The 19,444-nt window shown below is 46.6% G+C and overlaps 2 protein-coding genes and 1 pseudogene across 4 annotated transcripts in view; 2 read left to right on the top strand and 1 right to left on the bottom strand.

The window, feature by feature from the left end:
- Positions 1-19,444, top strand: part of LOC119766543 (ubiquitin-like modifier-activating enzyme ATG7) — a 331,454-nt gene that overhangs the window by 52,406 nt on the left and 259,604 nt on the right. For 2 of the 3 annotated variants that reach the window (XM_038251290.1, XM_038251288.1), the window contains exon 2: positions 3,621-3,816. The exons of the other annotated variant lie outside the window; for it this stretch is intronic. In XM_038251290.1, coding sequence (XP_038107218.1) covers positions 3,637-3,816 — 180 coding nt within the window. In that variant the 5' untranslated portion in view covers positions 3,621-3,636. The remainder of the gene's footprint in view (positions 1-3,620; positions 3,817-19,444) is intronic. 3 annotated transcript variants of the gene reach the window in all.
- Positions 4,408-4,695, top strand: LOC6038471 (GDP-mannose 4,6 dehydratase). The gene has a single exon (XM_038255393.1). It carries the CDS (start codon positions 4,408-4,410, stop codon positions 4,693-4,695), a length of 288 nt encoding a protein of 95 aa, XP_038111321.1.
- On the bottom strand, positions 8,864-9,412 carry LOC119767248 (annotated as a pseudogene).

Here is a 19,444-nt window from a genome sequence, read left to right on the forward strand (position 1 = left end):
GCCATCTCCTCGAGCGTCCATCCAAGTAGGCCTTGCTTTTCTCCTTCGACGTTGTTTTGGCAGCAATTTCACGCACACGCTGGCTTATTTCTTTTCTCGGAACTTGCTCGGATTTCCTCCAGTCGTTGTTTTTTCCGCTGCTGCTGCTACTGCTACGATGTTGTCGATTCGAACGATGACGATGGAATGAAAATCGTTGGCAAAATGCTGCCTTTACGACTCCACGGCAAAACAAAACAGCCAATCAGAGAGCGGAAAGATTTTTTGCGTGGGTCAAAGCACGCGCTTGCTTGTTCAAGGCCAACTGCGATCGTTTGACGTTTGACAATTGCAAGCGAAAATTGTTAATATTCGTAATTTTTTTTTAAATGAAAATTTTGGGAGAAGTATTTAACCCTTTCAGGCCTGAATTTTCAAAAAAATATTTTTTTAGTCAATGATGGGAAAATGATTCTTATGACCATACGAAAATTATAGGCTAGTTTTGAAAATTTTGATATTTGGGTCATATATGACCCATCAGGCTCGAAAGGGTTAAATTAAATTAAACGCCAAGCGTCAAAAACTTTAAAAATGCACCAAAAGCAGTGCATGAATCATTTGAAACAATAACTCTTTCGTGAATTTTTCGTTGGCGCTGAAAAGCGCCATTTTGTTAAATTGCAGCAGAAGTTGATTCTTGTGGCCATCTCCTCGAGCGTCCATCCAAGTAGGCCTTGCTTTTCTCCTTCGACGTCGTTTTGGCAGCAATTTCACGCACACGCTGGCGTGTTTCTTCTTCTCGGAGCTTGCTCTGGATTTCCTCAAGTCGTTTTTTTTCCGCTGCTGCTGCTACTGCTACGATGTTGTCGGTTCGAACGATGACGATGGAATGAAAATCGTTGGCAAAAATGCTGCCTTTACGACTCCACGGCAAAACAAAACAGCCAATCAGAAAGCGGAAAGATTTTTTGCGTGGGTCAAAGCACGCGCTTGCTTGTTCAAGGCCAACTGCGATCGTTTGACATTTGACACTTGCAAGCGAAAATTGTTAATATTCGTAATTTTTTTTTAAATGAAAATTTCGGGGGAAGTATTTAAATTAAATTAAACGCCAAGCGTCAAAAGCTTTAAAAATGCACCAAAAGCAGTGCATGAATCATTTGAAACAATACCTCTTTCGTGAATTTTTCGTTGGCGCATCCCCACCAGTGCATCAAAAAGCGAATGACGTAGGAATGGGATAACCGGCGCAAAAGGGCGGGACATCCGTCTCCATTTTAAGCCAATATAACCCCGCTCCGTCAACCCTGGGAAATCATTCTATCGTTGGATGGCCTGGAGGCCCAGAAGCAGTTGGCCGAAAAGCAGCTAGCCCGGAGCTAGGAGCAGACCAAGCGGAGGCAGGCCAGCCAGAATAATTGAGAGTCACCGGAATATTCTGGCCACAAGACCCGGAGTGGCCAGATTCCTCAGGGGTGTTCCGATGGAATGCCATCAAGACTGGACAACATGGGTATCAAACTTCTTGGATTTTGATACTGGTGAAGAAAATGGTCATTTTGACAGTATTGCCTACAACCTGGAGTGGCCGGTGCCCTCAGGGAGGTTGTCCCGGGTGGACATTTAACGAACTAAACGATTTTGGGCAATGTTGGTATCAAAATTCATGCTTTTCAATACTGGTAATGCAAATGACCATTTTGACAGTATTGGCCACAACCTGAAGTGGCCGGTGTCCTCAGGGAGATTCTCCCGGGAGGACATTTACTGAACCATACTATTTTGGGCAATATTGGTATCAAATTTCATGGTTTTTGATATTGGTAATGAATATGGCAATTTAGAAAAAGTTGGCCAAAAGCTGCAGTGGCCGGTGCCCTAAAGGAAAGTTTTCCCGGAAAGACATCTATTGAATCAACTCATGGTTTACAATATTGGCCATTTCGAAAAAGGTGGCAACAATCTGGAAAGGCCGCTACCTCACGATTGTTCCGATTGGGGGACTAACATCGAATTATAGAGATATCACTGTTTTTTTTTATACGGAGCTTAAAGAGAAATTGAGCGAACATATAAATCCAATAATGTTTTGATTTTATCTGACGCATAATTCAACAAAATGGCTTAATTTTAAAATCTTTTTTGCTTAGTTCTTTGTCATACTGGTCATGTGTAACATAACCACCTGCACCTGTTTTCTTGTCATCCTAATATTGTGGTGATATTTATCGAGTGAGAACCACTGGCACCCAACTAGAATCAAAACAAACCTGACCTCGATAAATATCAACTGCCCACCTCGCTCTGTTCAATGCGCACCGACGATATTGCCGAGGTCAGCACATGGGACTCTTCGAGTGAGCACATCGACGCGCGCCTGCGATATTGCTGAGGTCAGCGCAAAGGACTCTTCGAGTGAGCCCGTCATCGCGCGACATTCTTGCGGCAGGCCCAAGGGACTTTTTCGAGTGAGACCGAAAAAGCCAGCAGGGCAATACATCAGGCAGGGCGTAGCTAGTTAGAGTTGCACATCGATGCAACATTATGTAACCATATAAAAGCTCATTCAATAAACGATTATAGTCAGTTCTTGACTGGACATTACTTAACGAGTTTTAAGGTTCCTGGCTAGTATCTACTCAGCCGTAAGGATAACCTCTCTTCTTGAAAAGAAAGTCCTTGTATTATCCGCGCACCACCAATCCGAAGTGCGCATCTCTTCTGTTGCGCGAAAAAATCTGTTGCGCCGTACAAAAATGGTGTGGTTTGCCGTAAGCGTGTACATCAGCCTGTGGCGCAACAGGCTTTGACAGGTTGCGCTCGTATTTTGATTTTTGTCTGCCTTCACAATAATAGTCAAGCATTACTCGCGATTCTTCCACTTGCCGTTCATGTCCGCTTCGCTTACCACAATATGCACTTATACAAAATAGCAAAAAGACCATTCGTTACGCGTTACGAGGTGCAGGGGCCCAGTCAGATCAACCCGAATTCTGAAACGGAATCTAATTAGAATCGTACACAAATTCCGTTTCAAACGCAACAACCGGTTCGAACACGGAACCGGTTGTTGCGTTTGAAACGGAATTTGTATACGATTCTAATTAGATTCCGTTTCAGAATTCGGATTGAGTTAACTGGGGGGTAGCTCATCTGTTAGAATTTGTTACGAAGAGGGAGGTTCAAAAATTCCAAATTTTGCGTTACGTAATTAAAGAATGCTCCATTAGGCCCACTGGGCCCACAAAAACTGGTAGGCTAAGTTTGTATGAGAGCTGTCAACATACTCCCTGGATAAATATAACACGCTTTTTTACGGTCGTGTATTTAAAATTTTGCACTTGATTCGACGCACAGCAAAATAATATTCACACCTCAAATATGCAGTGCAAACATCAAAAATTGCCACCGTTGCCACCCCCGCTTGACGACTGTGGTGAGTGCCCAGGATAAAAAGTATCACCGATTTCAAGCAAAGCTTTCGGGTTTGTGTCTTGGACAGTTTTTTCTGCTATAGTCGCTGTGGTTTGTGGTGTGCAAATTTGAACAGAGCTTTCCACAACTTATATGATTGTCTGAAAATCACTGCTATCTGCATTACAATAATCAGTTTTTCACATAAACTTTTCTCGTTTCAGCCAACCAACAGATAAAATGGGAATGTTTCCCTGCCATGGCATACTTATCAATAAAAACACTAAAGAAGAATTCATAAACACTAATAAATCTAAATTATTGACAGATGTTAGCAACCACTACTACGCTCAATTGTTTTCTAAGAAAACTTTGGAAAACAGTTCGGAATTAGTTTTTTTTATTCTGTTTTCATTTGCTGTAAGTAATCATAAGCATAGAATGGTATAACCATCCAATATAGAGAGGATGATCATGATTTCGTAGACCTATATAAGCCTATTTTGTGTATATGGAGCCAATGGAACACCCGACGGGGTGTTTCTTCAAATTGCCGCCAGGTTCGCTTTTGTTGTACGCTATATCCCTCTTCTGGTAGATTCAACGAACTAAATTTTAACCAATAGATAGCACCACCGTGAAGTAAACAGTTACCGTACAGGGTAGTAACATTGGATTGAATTAATTTTAATAAAATAATAAGTTTTTCACGTCGTTTTCAAATTAAACTATGTAAAAGTTAGCGGAACTTACATATCTGCAGTGCAATATTTTTTTCTTATCGTTTTATTGTGATATTTGGCATAAATCAGAAAAAATAAATTTTTCTTTCAAATCCGTATGGTGGTACTGTACGGTAGCATTCGTTTATGTTTACTGTTGTTGTTGTTGTTGTTGTTTTTATTCTCAAATTTATTCGTTCCTTATCGCGGTAATATTGCCGAATCATCAGGAGTTTGATATTCCAAGTGGCCGCAGCGAACAGAATCTATCCAGGACAAGCAGGACCGGATGATTCTGCACTACGGCGACATGACTGACAGCGGTTGCCTGGTGAAGATCATTTCGGCCGACCGCCCGACTAAGATCTACAACTTGGTCGCGCAAAGTCTCGTCAAGGTTTCGTTCGACCTGAGCGAATACACGGCCGAAGTGGACGCCGCAGGGACGCTCCGGCTGCTGGATGTCATCCGGACGTGCGGGTTGGAGTACGGAAAGGTCCTCAGAATGCCGCAGAGCGAGAAAAAACTCCGTTCAACCACGAATCACCGTGGCGCGGGGAAAACTTCGGTTAGCTGACCTGCTTAGAGCTGGGCAACCTCGTGACTGGGGCCACGCCCAGGCGATCATCCGTTGGCCTGAGTTCAGCTAGCCTTGCCACTGGAAGAGGGTGACCAGTTAAGAACCTGGTCAGGACGACGAAATTATCTCCTCGCTTCGACCCTGGGCTGCCGATCTCGCATCGCCAACGAGGACTCACCCCGACTGTATCAGGCATGCTCCTCAATTTGAGTTTGTTGTTACGGCCTAGATGTTTTCGAAATGGCCGTCTCGAAGCTACCGGATAATCAAAACGTCGTCTGGGCCGTCGAGAAACGCGCGGACGGTAAGTTTCTCACGCACTGCCATCCCACCTTCCGGAGCTGACTAACGACAATCGCCTAGTCCTCACGCTTACTAAACTTAAAGAGCCTCACCAAATCCTTTCAATGCAGGTCGACGCGTTCTTCATTTTAACCTTTGTGGACGGTGCTGAGCACCGAAAACACAGACAGTGGCGCCGTCCGAGTGACCTCTACGCAGGCGTGCCCTCGCCGAGTTGTACAAACACCAGCAACTCCTGCTATCCCACGTTCGATCTCCCAAGTTGGAAGAGTCCACCTGGCCGGCCACACCTCTAACCCAGCACAGCTTTGCCGCCTGGAGGTCGACCGCGTCAAGCTTGGTGAACCGGCGCTGCTCGGAATGTGCCCGGCCCAGCTGAAAGAGCTCGCGCTGCGTAGCGTTGAGGACGTTGGAGAAAAGGCGCTGCGCTTGCTGCAGGGTCGCAAGTTTGGCCAGCTCGACGAGCTAACCTGATTGGATTGTGTTTGTGGGCTGTGGCCTGATGAGAAGTGAAACATGTACGATCGGTTTCGCGTTGTAAAGCTGCTGCCGATTTTCGATTATGCGATGTTTTAGTAAGTGGAGAAGGAAGTTTCAAGAATTTCTACGGCCATTGGGTTCCCTTCGACGAATTGACCTGCGAGTGCGTTGCGGCCGCAATCTTCTCGCCGGTGCCTTGCGGAACGAGCAAACCTCCCTGCAACAAATATTGCTTCCGCCCTGTGTCACCCTCACCACCCAGCACGGATACGGCAAACACGAACACCGCAAAACAATCCCCTGCAACCAAAGTTCATTAGATTGTGGACTCGCGTGCGCCATACCACTGGCCTGTAGCCGCAAGTGTGACCACACCTGCGTCAAACCGTTCCACGAAAATGGATGCCAAATCAACCGCTTGGGTACTTGCTCCCATCGATCGTGAACATTGCGCACCAATCTGAGAGGCGATGGTCCGATCGTGCTGGTGCTTGCACCGACCCACGATCCCAACCAGCGGATCCAGACGGCGATGCGTCACTTCAGAACGCCGAACATCCGCCTACACTTGCATTTTTATGGTGCGCTGGAGGTGAGTTGCGCCAGATAGACTTGGATTGCCTAAGTTAAGTTTTTTTTTTTAGATAATGTTCGACGACGCGGTTCGGATGCTGGAAATGGGCTTCGAGCCTCAGATTGGACTGCGACGTGGCTGAAGGGGGTTCGCCGGTGGAGGACCGCAACTTCTACCAGATCGTGGAAATTTGTGCGAAGAACGAAAAGGAGATCAATATTTTGTTGAGAAGAAAAACAAGGTCGAGGATCTGCTGAAGAACATCGTTCGGCATGGGTACGGATCACCCTCGATTCACGGGGACAAGTCGCAATCAGAGAGCACCACGGGACATTACTCGTCGTTCGGAAACGGTCGATAGGCGCAGGAGGCCGTTCAGCAGCCTACGGTCGGGCTGTATGGCCAAGTCGATGCCCGGAGGAAAGGGAGGATGAAGCCGGTACAACGTACGTGGTGCATTGACCTCGGGTGGATACAGTCACATGGACCATGGAGGATTCGTTGGACCGTGAGGAGGTTGTTGTTTCCAGAAAAGTCATTCGATAGCCGCTTCGGAGGACTTCCTGCAGATATGGAATGATCCCGATTCTGCAGTAGAGTTAAGATTTTAAGTGCGTTTTTGTACGATGTACAGTCCAGACTCGATTATCTGAAGCGCTCTATTTTGCAAATTTTGATCCAACTTGTAATTTTCCCTGTACCCTTGTTCCCTGTTGACCTGAAATTTGCAAAATATGGCGCCTTCAAGGCCATCGGATAATGGAGTCTGGTCTGTACTACTTTAGCTTGTAAAATTCATGTACAATAAAAGTTATTTTTTGGGGTTTCCGGTGTTGGGTTAGTGGGTAACCAAATAGACCATTGGTTGATCCGTAAGGAGAAACACGCCGTGAGCTACGACTCTGGTTAGATAAAAAAAACCGACCGTGCGGCCGTAGCGTTTGGTGCGATCTTCACGAGTGGGATGAACAAAACAAACCCTAACCCAAAAATAATGTTCACGTGGTCCCTAAAAGTGTGAACCAAGTCGCATTAGATCATCTTGGTTCACGTTCTCACCCTACTTGTCCCAAGAGCCCGTCATCATACGGCCGATGTCACAATCGTTGCAGGCCCACATGAAATTTTATTAGTACATGACTTCGTAGAAGGGTTGGACCACGTTTGCACGATCGGTTCTACTATTACTATTGCTTTCTCCCTCTCTCTCCCCCCTTTATCTGTTGGCGACCGGTTTCCCACAACCAGGCAGCTCGATAGTATTCGCAATTCGCAATTTTCAGTGTAAGAACGGGCCTTGACCGATCTTATGCACCAGGTTCCCGATGAACACGCACTGCCCTTGCACCTACATCTCACCCTTGCTCTGAGTCAGTACGAGCAGCACGCTAGAACACGCTTTGAGTGTTCGTGCCAGGCATGCACACCTTCTTTTCCGGTTACGCATTTTAACTCGGCCGGGGGTGGTACATTACGTAGGGTTTGATGTAAGTATAAGCGCCTAACCATTTAATGTGTGCCTAACAACTTTTATACAGCAAAAACTGTTTTATTTTTAGTTTGAATTCAAAAACTAGTTGTTATTTTACTGTGTATTGTTTTCTCCTGAGATATTCCCTAATGTTAAGTCGTGTTTATCTGTTGCTATTTCTTTTGTCGCGGTGTTTTGTTACAATTTTTGGTCCTAAGCATGTTATACAAGTTTTTCAAAAGTACAATAGTAATATTTGTGTTAATTCTTTAATCATTTCAAAATTTGAGTAAGGGCTTGAACCTCATTTGTTTGAAGAAAAGGGTGAAGATTGAAAACAATGGACAAGGAAAGAAATATACTATTTGAAGAATCAATAGTAAAAGAAAGATAGTAATTTATGAAGTAGATAAAGAAATTAACAATAGCTAATAAATAGAGGCAACAAACAAGCTTAGATTGTATAAGGGAAATTTATAGGGCAGATGAACAATTATTCAAATAGATAAATAAAGATAAACAAAATTGACATCGCTGCCAAATTAAGGGAAAACAGACAGTTTGTTACAGCAGCATCAATAAGTAAATAGAGTGGAAAAGCGTTGAGAAATAAGAGAATCATGAAAGAAAAATCGAAAACAAATGGACGATAATAAACATAAGGCGTGTTAGAGAATCAGTGAAACAAAATAAACAGAATATAGATGGTAGATAGAGAACCTGGAGCTTATTCGAGAACGGACATCTCAAATCAAAAGCACCAATCGAAGCACGAGAACCGTCACAAAGGATTTTGCTCGATAGGCACCATACGTTTGTCAGCTCCCGTGCCTCGACTGGCACCTCAGGCTCGAGATGTCCGTTCTCTAACAAGCTCCAGGCTCTCTAATGGTAGATAAAAACGAAAAGAAGAGAAACCCCGTTGTGCGATGTTTCAGGTACATCCACAGCAGTTGACTCAACATACTGCGAATCAAAACAATACCGTCTACAATCACAAATTACTTCCCTGTCCCACATTGTCGCGCCCCTTTCTTTTAGCCGTCTCGAGTCTGACCCGCGGTGGTCAAAGGTTTACGAGCCGTTTCCACAGGCCACCAGCTAGGTCATCATGAAAACCAAGCCAACGTGGAGGTAAGAAAATAGGACACTTGCAAGGAACCAGAGCTATACTGTCTTGATCAAGAATGATCTAACAGGACTACGGACGTAGTCAGTGTCGCTCCTTCCAGGATGTTCCTCACCTGAGCGTCAACTGAAGAGGTATCATCAGCATCATTCGCACTTGGCCTGCAACCAGGCAGCTCGATAGTAGAACTAAAAACGCGGCACACTGCCTAGATGATTCCGATCTAGTTTTCTTTGTCCAGGGCGTCGCAGTCACGCGCCAGCCGCACGTACGCCATCCGGTCACAACCCTAGTGACAATTTGACTGAGTACAGCTTCTTGCCGTGGTTCTTGTTGGTGCGCAGATGGGTCAGGAACACCAGCGTGTTGTTGTCCTCGATCTTCTCCATCACGGCTTCCGTCGTCAGCGGACAGTTGATGATGTCGTATGCGGTTGCGGTACAGACGCATAGTACGCGGCCAACGGACTTGACCGCGGTGCGGATTTTGAGCAGCGCAGTTTCAAACGGTCCTGGTGGTCACCTTGGTCTTGGTACGCTTAGCTTTCAGCAAACCGGCGGTACGAGCCATAGCAGCACCCTGGCTTCGATGCCTTAGGTGGTAGTGACCTTCTTGATGGTGGGCTTCTTTGTGGCAGCCTTCTTCGCTCAGGCAGATCCCTTCTTCTTGGCAGCAGCCGCTCTAGTGGTACCGGGGTTGGCTTCATGGCGGCGGCCGCAGTCTTCTTGGTATAGGCGGCGGAAGCAGCAGTCAACATCGGAGCTTTTTTGGCAATAACGCACTTCTTCTATTTTGGCGGCAGCACCCTTTTTGGCCAGTTCGGTCTTGAGACCGGAATCTTCTTGCCTCCCTTAGCGGCCTTCGAATCAGTAGCAGCCGGACGCTTCTCAGCTGGCTTCTTCTCACCCGAGCCGGAAGCATCGGCGACAGCCGCAGGCTTCTTCCCTTTCTTGTCGGCCGGTTGTGTTAAATCCTCATGGCAGCTGCGTACGCCTCACCTTTGGAATCATATCATTATAAATCCGTTCAATCTTTAAACCGTGAACCAGACCTTACCTGTACATATCACGTAGCAAATTCCACGCGCGCCTTTTTCCATCTGGGACAGCAGATAAATCGCTAGTTGCGTTGTGCTAGTTGAAGTTGCTCTATCGAGTCGGACATTGAGGTTAACAGCGTGGAAATCAACGGTCCTACCCTGGTTGAGGTTCCGGGTTATAATAGCAAAATCACCTTCGGTCGACGTGGCTTATAAAGTTCGATCGTCCCAAGAAATCATCATCATTTCGACGATCCGGCCGGAAACGCTACTCGGGAATTTGGCGGTGGCGGTGAATCCGACAACGGGAGGAACGAGCACTTGCGCGGGATTACGTTCATGCTGTGGCATCCGAACAGGAAGGCGGAAATTCCGCTGGATTTTGACGAGTCGGTTGACGCGGAGTTTGGCACGAGAGCAATCAAAATAACGCCGGCACACGATCGGTACGATTTTGAGCATGCGAAAAGGGCATCTGCTGCCGCTGGTTGAGGTGAATGACTGCAAGGAGAGGATTCTGGATGGGTTTGGCCACTTAACGGATCTGCCACGTTACGAAGCTCGCGTCAAGATGATGGACTATTTGACGAATGTTTCGTTGCCTTTGCCCTTGCCCTCCCTAACGGAACACTTGCCGCTGCTGCTGTCCCAGATGGAAAACGGCGCGCGCGGATTTTTCTCGCGAAATTTACAGGTAAGGTCTGGTTCACAGTTTAAAGGTGGAAGTTAAACCTCACTCGATGGTACTTCCGGTTTGTTCGCGGTCAAAAGTTATACTCGAGTTACTGCTGAGACCGCAGTGGTTCGTTCAGTGCCAAGCGATGGCCAAAAGAGCGGTTGAGGTGGTGAAGAGTTGTCAGTTGGAGATCATTCCTGACCACTTGGTTTCGCTGGCTGGAAAACTGCCACGATTGGTGCATTTCTGGTCAACTCAGAAGCTCGTCAAAAAGGCAAAATCCTCACTCCGAATGCATGATACGTACGGGGCCAGATAGGCCGGGTCCATCAACCTTTGGAATAATATCATTAAAAATCTGTCCCACCTTTAAACTGTGAATCGGACCTTACCTGTACATTTCGCGAGAAAAATCCGCGCGCGCCTTTTTCCACCTGGGACAGCAGCAGCGGCAAGTGTTCCGTTAGGGAGGGCAAGGGCAAAGGCAACGAAACATTCGTCAAATAGTCCATCATCTTGACGCGAGCTTCGTAACGTGGCAGATCCGTAAAGTGGCCAAACCCATCCAGAATCCTCCCCTTGCAGTCATTCACCTCAACCAGCGGCAGCAGATGCCCTTTTCGCATGCTCAAAATCGTACCGATCGTGTGCCGGCGTTATTTTGATTGCTCTCGTTACAAACTCCGCGTCAACCGACTCGTCTGGGACAGCAGCAGCGGCAAGTGTTCCGTTAGGGAGTTCAACCCCGGAGGGCAAAGGCAACGGAAAGGCTTGTGGTGTCCGTTCCGACGGAAATTTAAATTGCGGACCACAACAAACAAACAAAAAATTATGGTTTGACATCTCGTTTTGACTGATCTCGCTGTCAAAAGCGAGGCGAGAAAGAGAAAAACGATGATGGCGGCAGCTGTCACGCTGGTAGTAATCGATTTAAAAAATGTATGGGGAAAATCAGTTTAAATTCAATATTTCCCAAGTTAAGCATCGCTTTTGCTTTAAATTTGACCTGGTAAAAGGTAATTTTTTTTTTCATCAGTAGGTCAAATTTTGTGAGCCTACATTGCGTAGTTTTTGAGATATTAATGAAAAAGTAAATTTTTCAGAACAAATTTGAAATTCTTACCACCAAGCGAACAGCGCCATCTATGAGAAATTTTGGCCCGTCCGGTAATCCATTGTACTCGAAATAACATTTGAAAAGGGCGTAAGTTATTTAAATATTTTTGACAAAGGACTTTGTCTTAAAGCTCTATCTGCGGTGTCAATGCAAAATTTTTCGAAAATGTTGCGATACCGTCGCATGCCCTCGGCGTGACAATCTGTTTCTGTTGCGTGGATGCCGTGCGAACTATTTAAGCTAAAAGTTATCCTCTGGAGGATTTAGTGTCCATCAGACTTTCATCAAAGACGGACCATACGTTGGGAAGTTTATTGCTCTCTCTCTCTCTCACACACACACACACACACACACACACACTGTGTGTGTGTGTGTGTGTGTGTGTGTGTGTGTGTGTGTGTGTGTGTGTGTGTGTGTGTGTGTGTGTGTGTGTGTGTGTATATATATATATATATATATATATATATATATATATATATATATATATATATATATATATATATATATATATATATATATACATACACACACACACACACACACACACACACACACACACACACACACACACACACACACACACACACACACACACACACACACACACACACACACACACACACACACACACACACACACACACACACACACACACACACACACACACACACACACACACACACACACACACACACACACACACACACACACACACACACACACACACACACACACACACACACACACACACACACACACACACACACACACACACACACACACACACACACACACACACACACACACACACACACACACACACACACACACACACACACACACACACACACACACACACACACACACACACACACACACACACACACACACACACACACACACACACACACACACACACACACACACACACACACACACACACACACACACACACACACACACACACACACACACACACACACACACACACACACACACACACACACACACACACACACACACACACACACACACACACACACACACACACACACACACACACACACACACACACACACACACACACACACACACACACACACACACACACACACACACACACACACACACACACACACACACACACACACACACACACACACACACACACACACACACACACACACACACACACACACACACACACACACACACACACACACACACACACACACACACACACACACACACACACACACACACACACACACACACACACACACACACACACACACACACACACACACACACACACACACACACACACACGTTGAAAGGAACAGGTGGTGCACGAACTTGAGAGGAGGTCCAAGAAGTTATTGACGGTTGCCAGAACGATCACCGGAATACCGAAATGATTGTGAACAATTTGGTAGGATATCTGCCACACCCGGAGTGCCCAGTGCCCTGAGGGAAGATTCTACCGGGGACATTTATCGAAATACGACTTGGGGCAATATGGGTATCAAAATTCATGGTTTATACTGGTAATGAAAATTGCCATTTTGGCAGAATTGGCCACACCCGTAGTGGCCATTGCCCTGGGGAAGGTTCTACCGGGAGGACAATTACGGAAACAAATAAATTGGGGCAATATGGGTATCACAATTCATGGATTTTGAGGGAAGGTTCTACCGGGGACATTTATCGAACCACACGACTTGGGGCAATATGAATATCAAAATTCATGGTTTTTGATACTGGTAATGAAAATGGCCATTTTGACAGGATCGGCCACACCCGGAGTGGCCATTGCCCTGGGGGAAGGTTCTGAAGTAGTTCCTACCGGACAACCACTTCGGGTGTGGCCAATCCTGTTAAAATGGCCATTTCCAATACCAGTATCAAAAAACATTGCCTAAATTTGTATGATTCGATAAATGTCCCCGGTAGAACCTTCCCCGGGGTACTGGCCACTCTGGGTGTAGCCAATATCCCACCAGTTTGGCCCCATCGCCATTGCCCCAAATCATTTTGTTTTTCGGGGAGCCGTCCTAACAATCTTCATTAGATCCGAATTCCTCTCAAGTTGGTGCACAAACTGAGGCTTTCCATGTATTAATTTTTTTTTTGTGCAAGGTTGGAATCTGCTACCAGACACCTGAGATTTAATTTCTCAGGTAGTGTGGGGTTGGGAAAAACGAATTTCCCGACCCACTAAAGCAGTTCTTGAACGCCATGCCCTGTTCTCCCCGGGACCACCTTTCGGTTTAACTTCGGGGGGAGGCGTTGCCTTTTCTGCACTAGTCTACTTACAGAATCCATAGCGGATGTTAGAACCTTTTCCTGTTCCACATACATGCGAGGGTTTAACCGCGCCCAAGAATCGCGAATCGGAGAGAGAGAGAGAGAGAGAGAGAGAGAGAGAGAGAGAGAGAGAGAGAGAGAGAGATTCTACAAAACATTTTTCTGCGTGTAGCTGGAGAACCACGGGAATAAGGGGCGTAAGTTGGACAACGTTGCCAAAAGTTTGCATGAAGTGGGACACGACCTGTAAGTTGGGCTGCCTTTTCAGGGCCACCGCTTTCGATGTTCATTCTCCACCGTCCATACCGCGCAATCGTCAATTCCGATCGGCGTATTGATGCACTCCTGGGATGTGCAGACCAACGAATTCTCCACCAGTATCTGCATCAATTTCAGGCAGTACATCAGGCCAAGAATCTCCAGTGCCAGAGAGATGGATGTATCGTTGCTGAATTCAACTTCCGGTAACGGAGACTAGGGGGATTGTCGGTGTTAACCGTTTACGTGATCTCCCGGTGGTGGCTCAGATTTCAGCTCGAGGGCAGCGAAATCGAATTGCATTCGTGCTGGCTCGTTCTCTCCGGCTAATCCCCTACGATGTTCAACACCCGGTCGGCGGCCTCTTCGTCTTCAGTGGCCCTGGCCAAGTCGTTGCCATCCTCGCCAAGCCAAACGCCCATGTAGTGCTTCTTGTTTTCGTCGCTGTCGGGTAGATAAGCGAGGTTGAATTCTATTTGTTGGAACCGCTCGGGGTAGGATTCCTGACCTGCGGAAAATGAATACTTTAACTGCGTCTCGTGGAACTTCAACTGCTTCTACCGCAGGTGGTGAATCTGGCCATTTCGATTGAAGAAGTGTTAATCCGGTAACCTCACCAAAGACACATGCTTATTCCTCGGTTCGTAGGAAGCTAGAAAAATGTTAAAAAATGTTAGTTAAAAAAGATTGTTTTTGAACAACACCTTTAACCAACCTTCCTATAATCATCGCCTTTCGATTCCCCGGCCGGAACATCCATTTAATAATAGAAGCTTTCTCCAGAATCCCCGAGCGGCTGGATCACGCTCCGCACAGGGCGGCCGGGTTCCGGGGAGGTCAGGCCTGCTCGATAATGGTGTGTGAGCACTGCTGGATGTCGAACAGGCGCCCGTTGCCCCCGGAGTGGGTGCGACGGAAACGGCCATCGATGATTGCGAGCCATCCGTTGCCGCCAGTTTGATTCTCACCTCCGTTTGCTGGGATAACGGATTCCGGAACCAGAACGATGCTTGGAAATTGGCCGGAGAGTGCTCGACGTCCCTACAGCACACTACGGGACATAGCAGGCCACATTTTATATCTTTTTCTGTTGTGGTTGTTGGCGAAGAAGTGTGGAATTGTAACCAGCCTTCACCCTTACCAAAAATCATGATTTGCTGAGCACAACAACCCACTTTTCATACGAATTTTTCAGTTCAACTCATATAACCATTTTTATGGTTGTAGTACCTGAACTCAATAAATCGTATGAAAAGTGGGATTATGGGTTGGGCACTTCTTTCATACGTAGCGCATATGGAGCGCATTTCGTATATATCGTATATATTGGTAAATATCTCGGTAAATATGGATGCACGCGTGGATGTACGGATCAGCAAAAGTCAATGTGAGATTTATTTCAGTGTTGTTAAAGTGACGTTTCTCCACAAACATTTCGAGCGCGTTCTGTCACCTTTGCACAAATGCCTTCAAAGCTGAAAATCGCCATCTTGTGTTTCAAGCGTTTTAAGTTGAGGCTTGCTTTTTAGAGATTCTCAACGAAACAACTAGAAACGACAATTTTTCTCGAAAAAAACCCGTTGACTAGCGTGTGAGTTTCGGACTGATAGCAGGCGTATAAAGTGAACAGCGCTCAGAGCAGGGCAGCTTCCAACCACTCAAATAAACCTGCTGACAAGTATCTGGACAACTTCCGGATCGTCGAGGCAGCGGGCTGAGTTGGACCAGTCGACGAGTTGCGGAACTAGCGGGCTAATTCCAGGCACCTTCCGGATTATTGCACGAAATCAGCAGCCAGGACTTTGGATAACATCCAGATCTTTTGGCCGACGAGTTGAACCAGAAACTCGGGAAAACTTCCGGATGGCTGTGCCAGCGGTCTGAGCTGGGCGCCTTATGGACAGTGGCTGGAGCTCGACCAGAAGACGAGCTGCGGAAACAGCGCTGCGGCCAAATCTCTGGGCAACTTCCGGATCGTTGATACAGCGGCCTGAGCCACATCCGGATCGTTTTGGTAAGGCTGACGAGTTGCAAAACCAGCGAGGGTATCAAGGAACCAGCGGTCAGAGCTGGGTAGCTTTTGGACCAGCCAATGAAACCAACGGGCAAGGCTCTGAATGACTCCGGATCGTCTTGGCAGTGGATTTTGCTGAACCAGACGACGAGTCACGGCTGAAAAATGGCTGAAACAGATTCAGCTAGAGTCCGGGTGAGTAAATTAAAACGTTAAATTATCTTTAAATATTTATTTACTAATACTTCAACAGGAGCTGTTCTAGGTGCGACTTAAAACAGTGATCGGGCTGGTTCCTCCCGATATCAGACTGAACAGACGGATGCTATCTGCAACGAACTGGCTGGGGGATTTCACCGATGAGGACATCGAAGAGCTACCAAAATCAGTTCGCGAAATGGGACTGAAAGCCGAACCAGACGAGCGACGTAGGTTTCTGGGAGATTACTGGACTGATCCGCACCGTACCGCATTCGGAATATCGTTTGAGAAGCTCAATGCATGTTACAACGTTTCGTACGGAACGGAGTCAGGTGAATCGGGTTCTGATAGTAACAGCTTAATCCAGTACGAATGGACATGGCCAAAAACTTTTTGAACTCAATTAGACTCTTTTCTAATTAATAAACGCAAAGGTTGTCCAACAACGTCACATGTTTATTGCCCACAAATGTACATATCTTCTTCTTCGCTTAATCTTTTTCTTCTTATTCTCAACCTCTTCCTTTTTGATCCATGTTGGCCTTCGGCCTCTTCTTCACACTTCTTCAATCACACTTTTCTTCTTCTCCATATCTGCAACGCAACCTCCTCAGCTGCACACGCACCGCGACTTCCGGATCTATTCCGGCCATTACGCGCCGTCGTTTAGCAGCCTCCAGCCGCCCGCATTCCACCGATCTTGGCGTTGTTGTTCCACCTCGGCCCAGGAAGAAACAATCTCCCAAATCCCAAGCATCTTGATCCGGAACAGCTACACCAACTCGACACCGGGAAGCGCAATCACAACCTTCCGGCCGTTTCAGCACAGATAACGATGGTCTTCATCCCAAGGATATTTCATTTGTTTACACGCTTGTTCGCCTTAAATGACGCTTGTCCGCCCAGTCGTTCCGAGGTACTCACTGTCCGTCTTCGATTGTATCACCGATGCTCAGAAGTGTGATTATTCTGCAAGAAAAGAAGATGTACTCAACTGCAATCAAAAGTTCAAAAGGCTCATCATCGTCGTCGCCGGGGCACACAATCTGTTTGAGATAGAGTTGGCCCAAGTCACCCACCACGAGCAGGAAACCGGTCACCCACACCCACATTTAACCGTCGCCGACGAAATCGTGTATTTATGGTGGATTTCCGATACGACGTCGTGGTCTCTTTAAAGCAAGACTTCCTGCTCCTGCTCGGGTTGGACGATGACAACCATTAACATTTGCTGCGTTTCGGTGACGATCGAATCAAAACCTCTTCGTAATCAATTTCCAAATAGACCAATATCAGGCGCTCGAATTAGCACGACACTTTGAATCGACGCACAAAAAACTGACCTTTTTCTCCCCGTTAGTTGTTTTTTTTTTTAGTTGGTTCCCGGGCCGCGGGATTAAATTAAATTTAGTTATCTAATTTGTAACCAGCCAATGCTGTTTAATTTGGTTATGCAACTTGTTGGTAAACAAAACAGCTCGAAAAGTGCGCGCGTCTGCGATGACAGTTACAACACTGATATAAAACGTATAATGAAATCTTACATGGACGACATGGACGTAAATATGGATGCGCATACGGATCAACATATGTCATATATAGAATATATTTTAAGTGACCACCTCGTGGATTTTGAACTCAGAAAATCATGATTTTTGGTAAGGCTGTTGCAACTAGATGTCATTTTGCTGCGAAGACAATGTAAACAAGAGTCTCAATTTGTTGAGCCATTTTGGGAAGAGAATATTCCAGATTTGGCCAATCCTGTCAAAATGGCCATTTTCATTACCAGTATCAAAAACCATGCATTTTGATACCCATACTGCCCCAATTTGTATGGTTCCGTAAATGTCCTCCCGGGAGAACCTTCCCCGGGGCACTGGCCACTCCGGGTATGGCCAATCCTGTCAAAATTGCCATTTTCATTACCAGTATCAAAAACCATGAATTTTTTTACCCATATTGCCTCAAGTCGTATGGTTCGATAAATGTCCCTGGTAGAACCTTCCCTCATGACAATGGCCACTCCGGGTGTGGCCAATCCTGCCAAAATGGCCATTTTCATTACCAGTATCAAAAACCATGAATTTTGATACTCATATTGCCCCAATTTGTATGGTTCTGTAAATGTCCTCCCGGGAGAACCTTCCCCGGGGCACTGGCCACTCCGGGTGTGGCCAATCCTGTCAAAATTACCATTTTCATTACCAGTATCAAAAACCATGAATTTTGATACCCATATTGCCTCAAGTCGTATTGTTCGATAAATGTCCCCGGTAGAACCTTCCCTCAGGGCAATGGCCACTCCGGGTGTGGCCAATCCTGCCAAAATGGCGATTTTCATTACCAGTATCAAAAACCATGAATTTTGATACCCATATTGCCCCAATTTGTTTGGTTCCGTAAATGTCCTTAGCCCAAAACCTCACCAAACCCCGAATCCAAGATGTGACGCGACCCGTGTCGAGGGATGTGGGGGGTTCAACAAATTCCCAGTCGATAACGGAGCCTGTGGGGCACAGGGGCGCACCCCACACGTAATTTGCCCTTACTGCGTCACGGCAGGGCACTGGCGCAACGGACCGCATTTCCCTAGCGACTTGTGGGATTCAAAATGAAGACAAATGAAACAAACCAACAAAAGGGCCCCGATGCGCCCCAAGCATCGGAAAACACGGAGGTAGAAGAGGACGCAAACGTCGAAATGGCAGGAGGCGAGTCAAACGGCGGCGACACAGCAAGCGGAGTGGCGAGCGCGTTCCGTGGAAGCGGGAAGTTGTTGAGATCCCCAGTGTTGAACCAGGCGGCTTCTTCGAGTCAGCAGATAGGAGTAATTGGAGAGGAGACTCCCAAGTCATCCGTACTGAACTTCGCCGGCAGTACCCCTCAGGATGGAGTCCTGCTCGGAAGGACCGCGTTGCAGGAGGTCAGGAGGAGGGTCAACGAACTCTTTGATTTCATCAAGGGCAAAAACAACGTCCACACCAGAGTCAAGCAGATGGTGAATGGAGTCAAGGCAGCCATGAATGCCGCAGAGCGCGAAAACAGCTCGCTGGTGGTGACGCGAAATTCACTGAATCTCAGAGCTGAAAGAGCCGAAGAAACGCTGAAGGCAAAACTGGAGGAGGAAGCGCTACGGGAGAAAGAACCGAAAACGCCGCCCGGCCCTAGCTCAAA

The sequence above is a fragment of the Culex quinquefasciatus genome, chromosome 2 (assembly GCF_015732765.1).
Source record: "Culex quinquefasciatus strain JHB chromosome 2, VPISU_Cqui_1.0_pri_paternal, whole genome shotgun sequence".
Classification (NCBI taxonomy): Eukaryota; Metazoa; Arthropoda; class Insecta; order Diptera; family Culicidae; genus Culex; species Culex quinquefasciatus.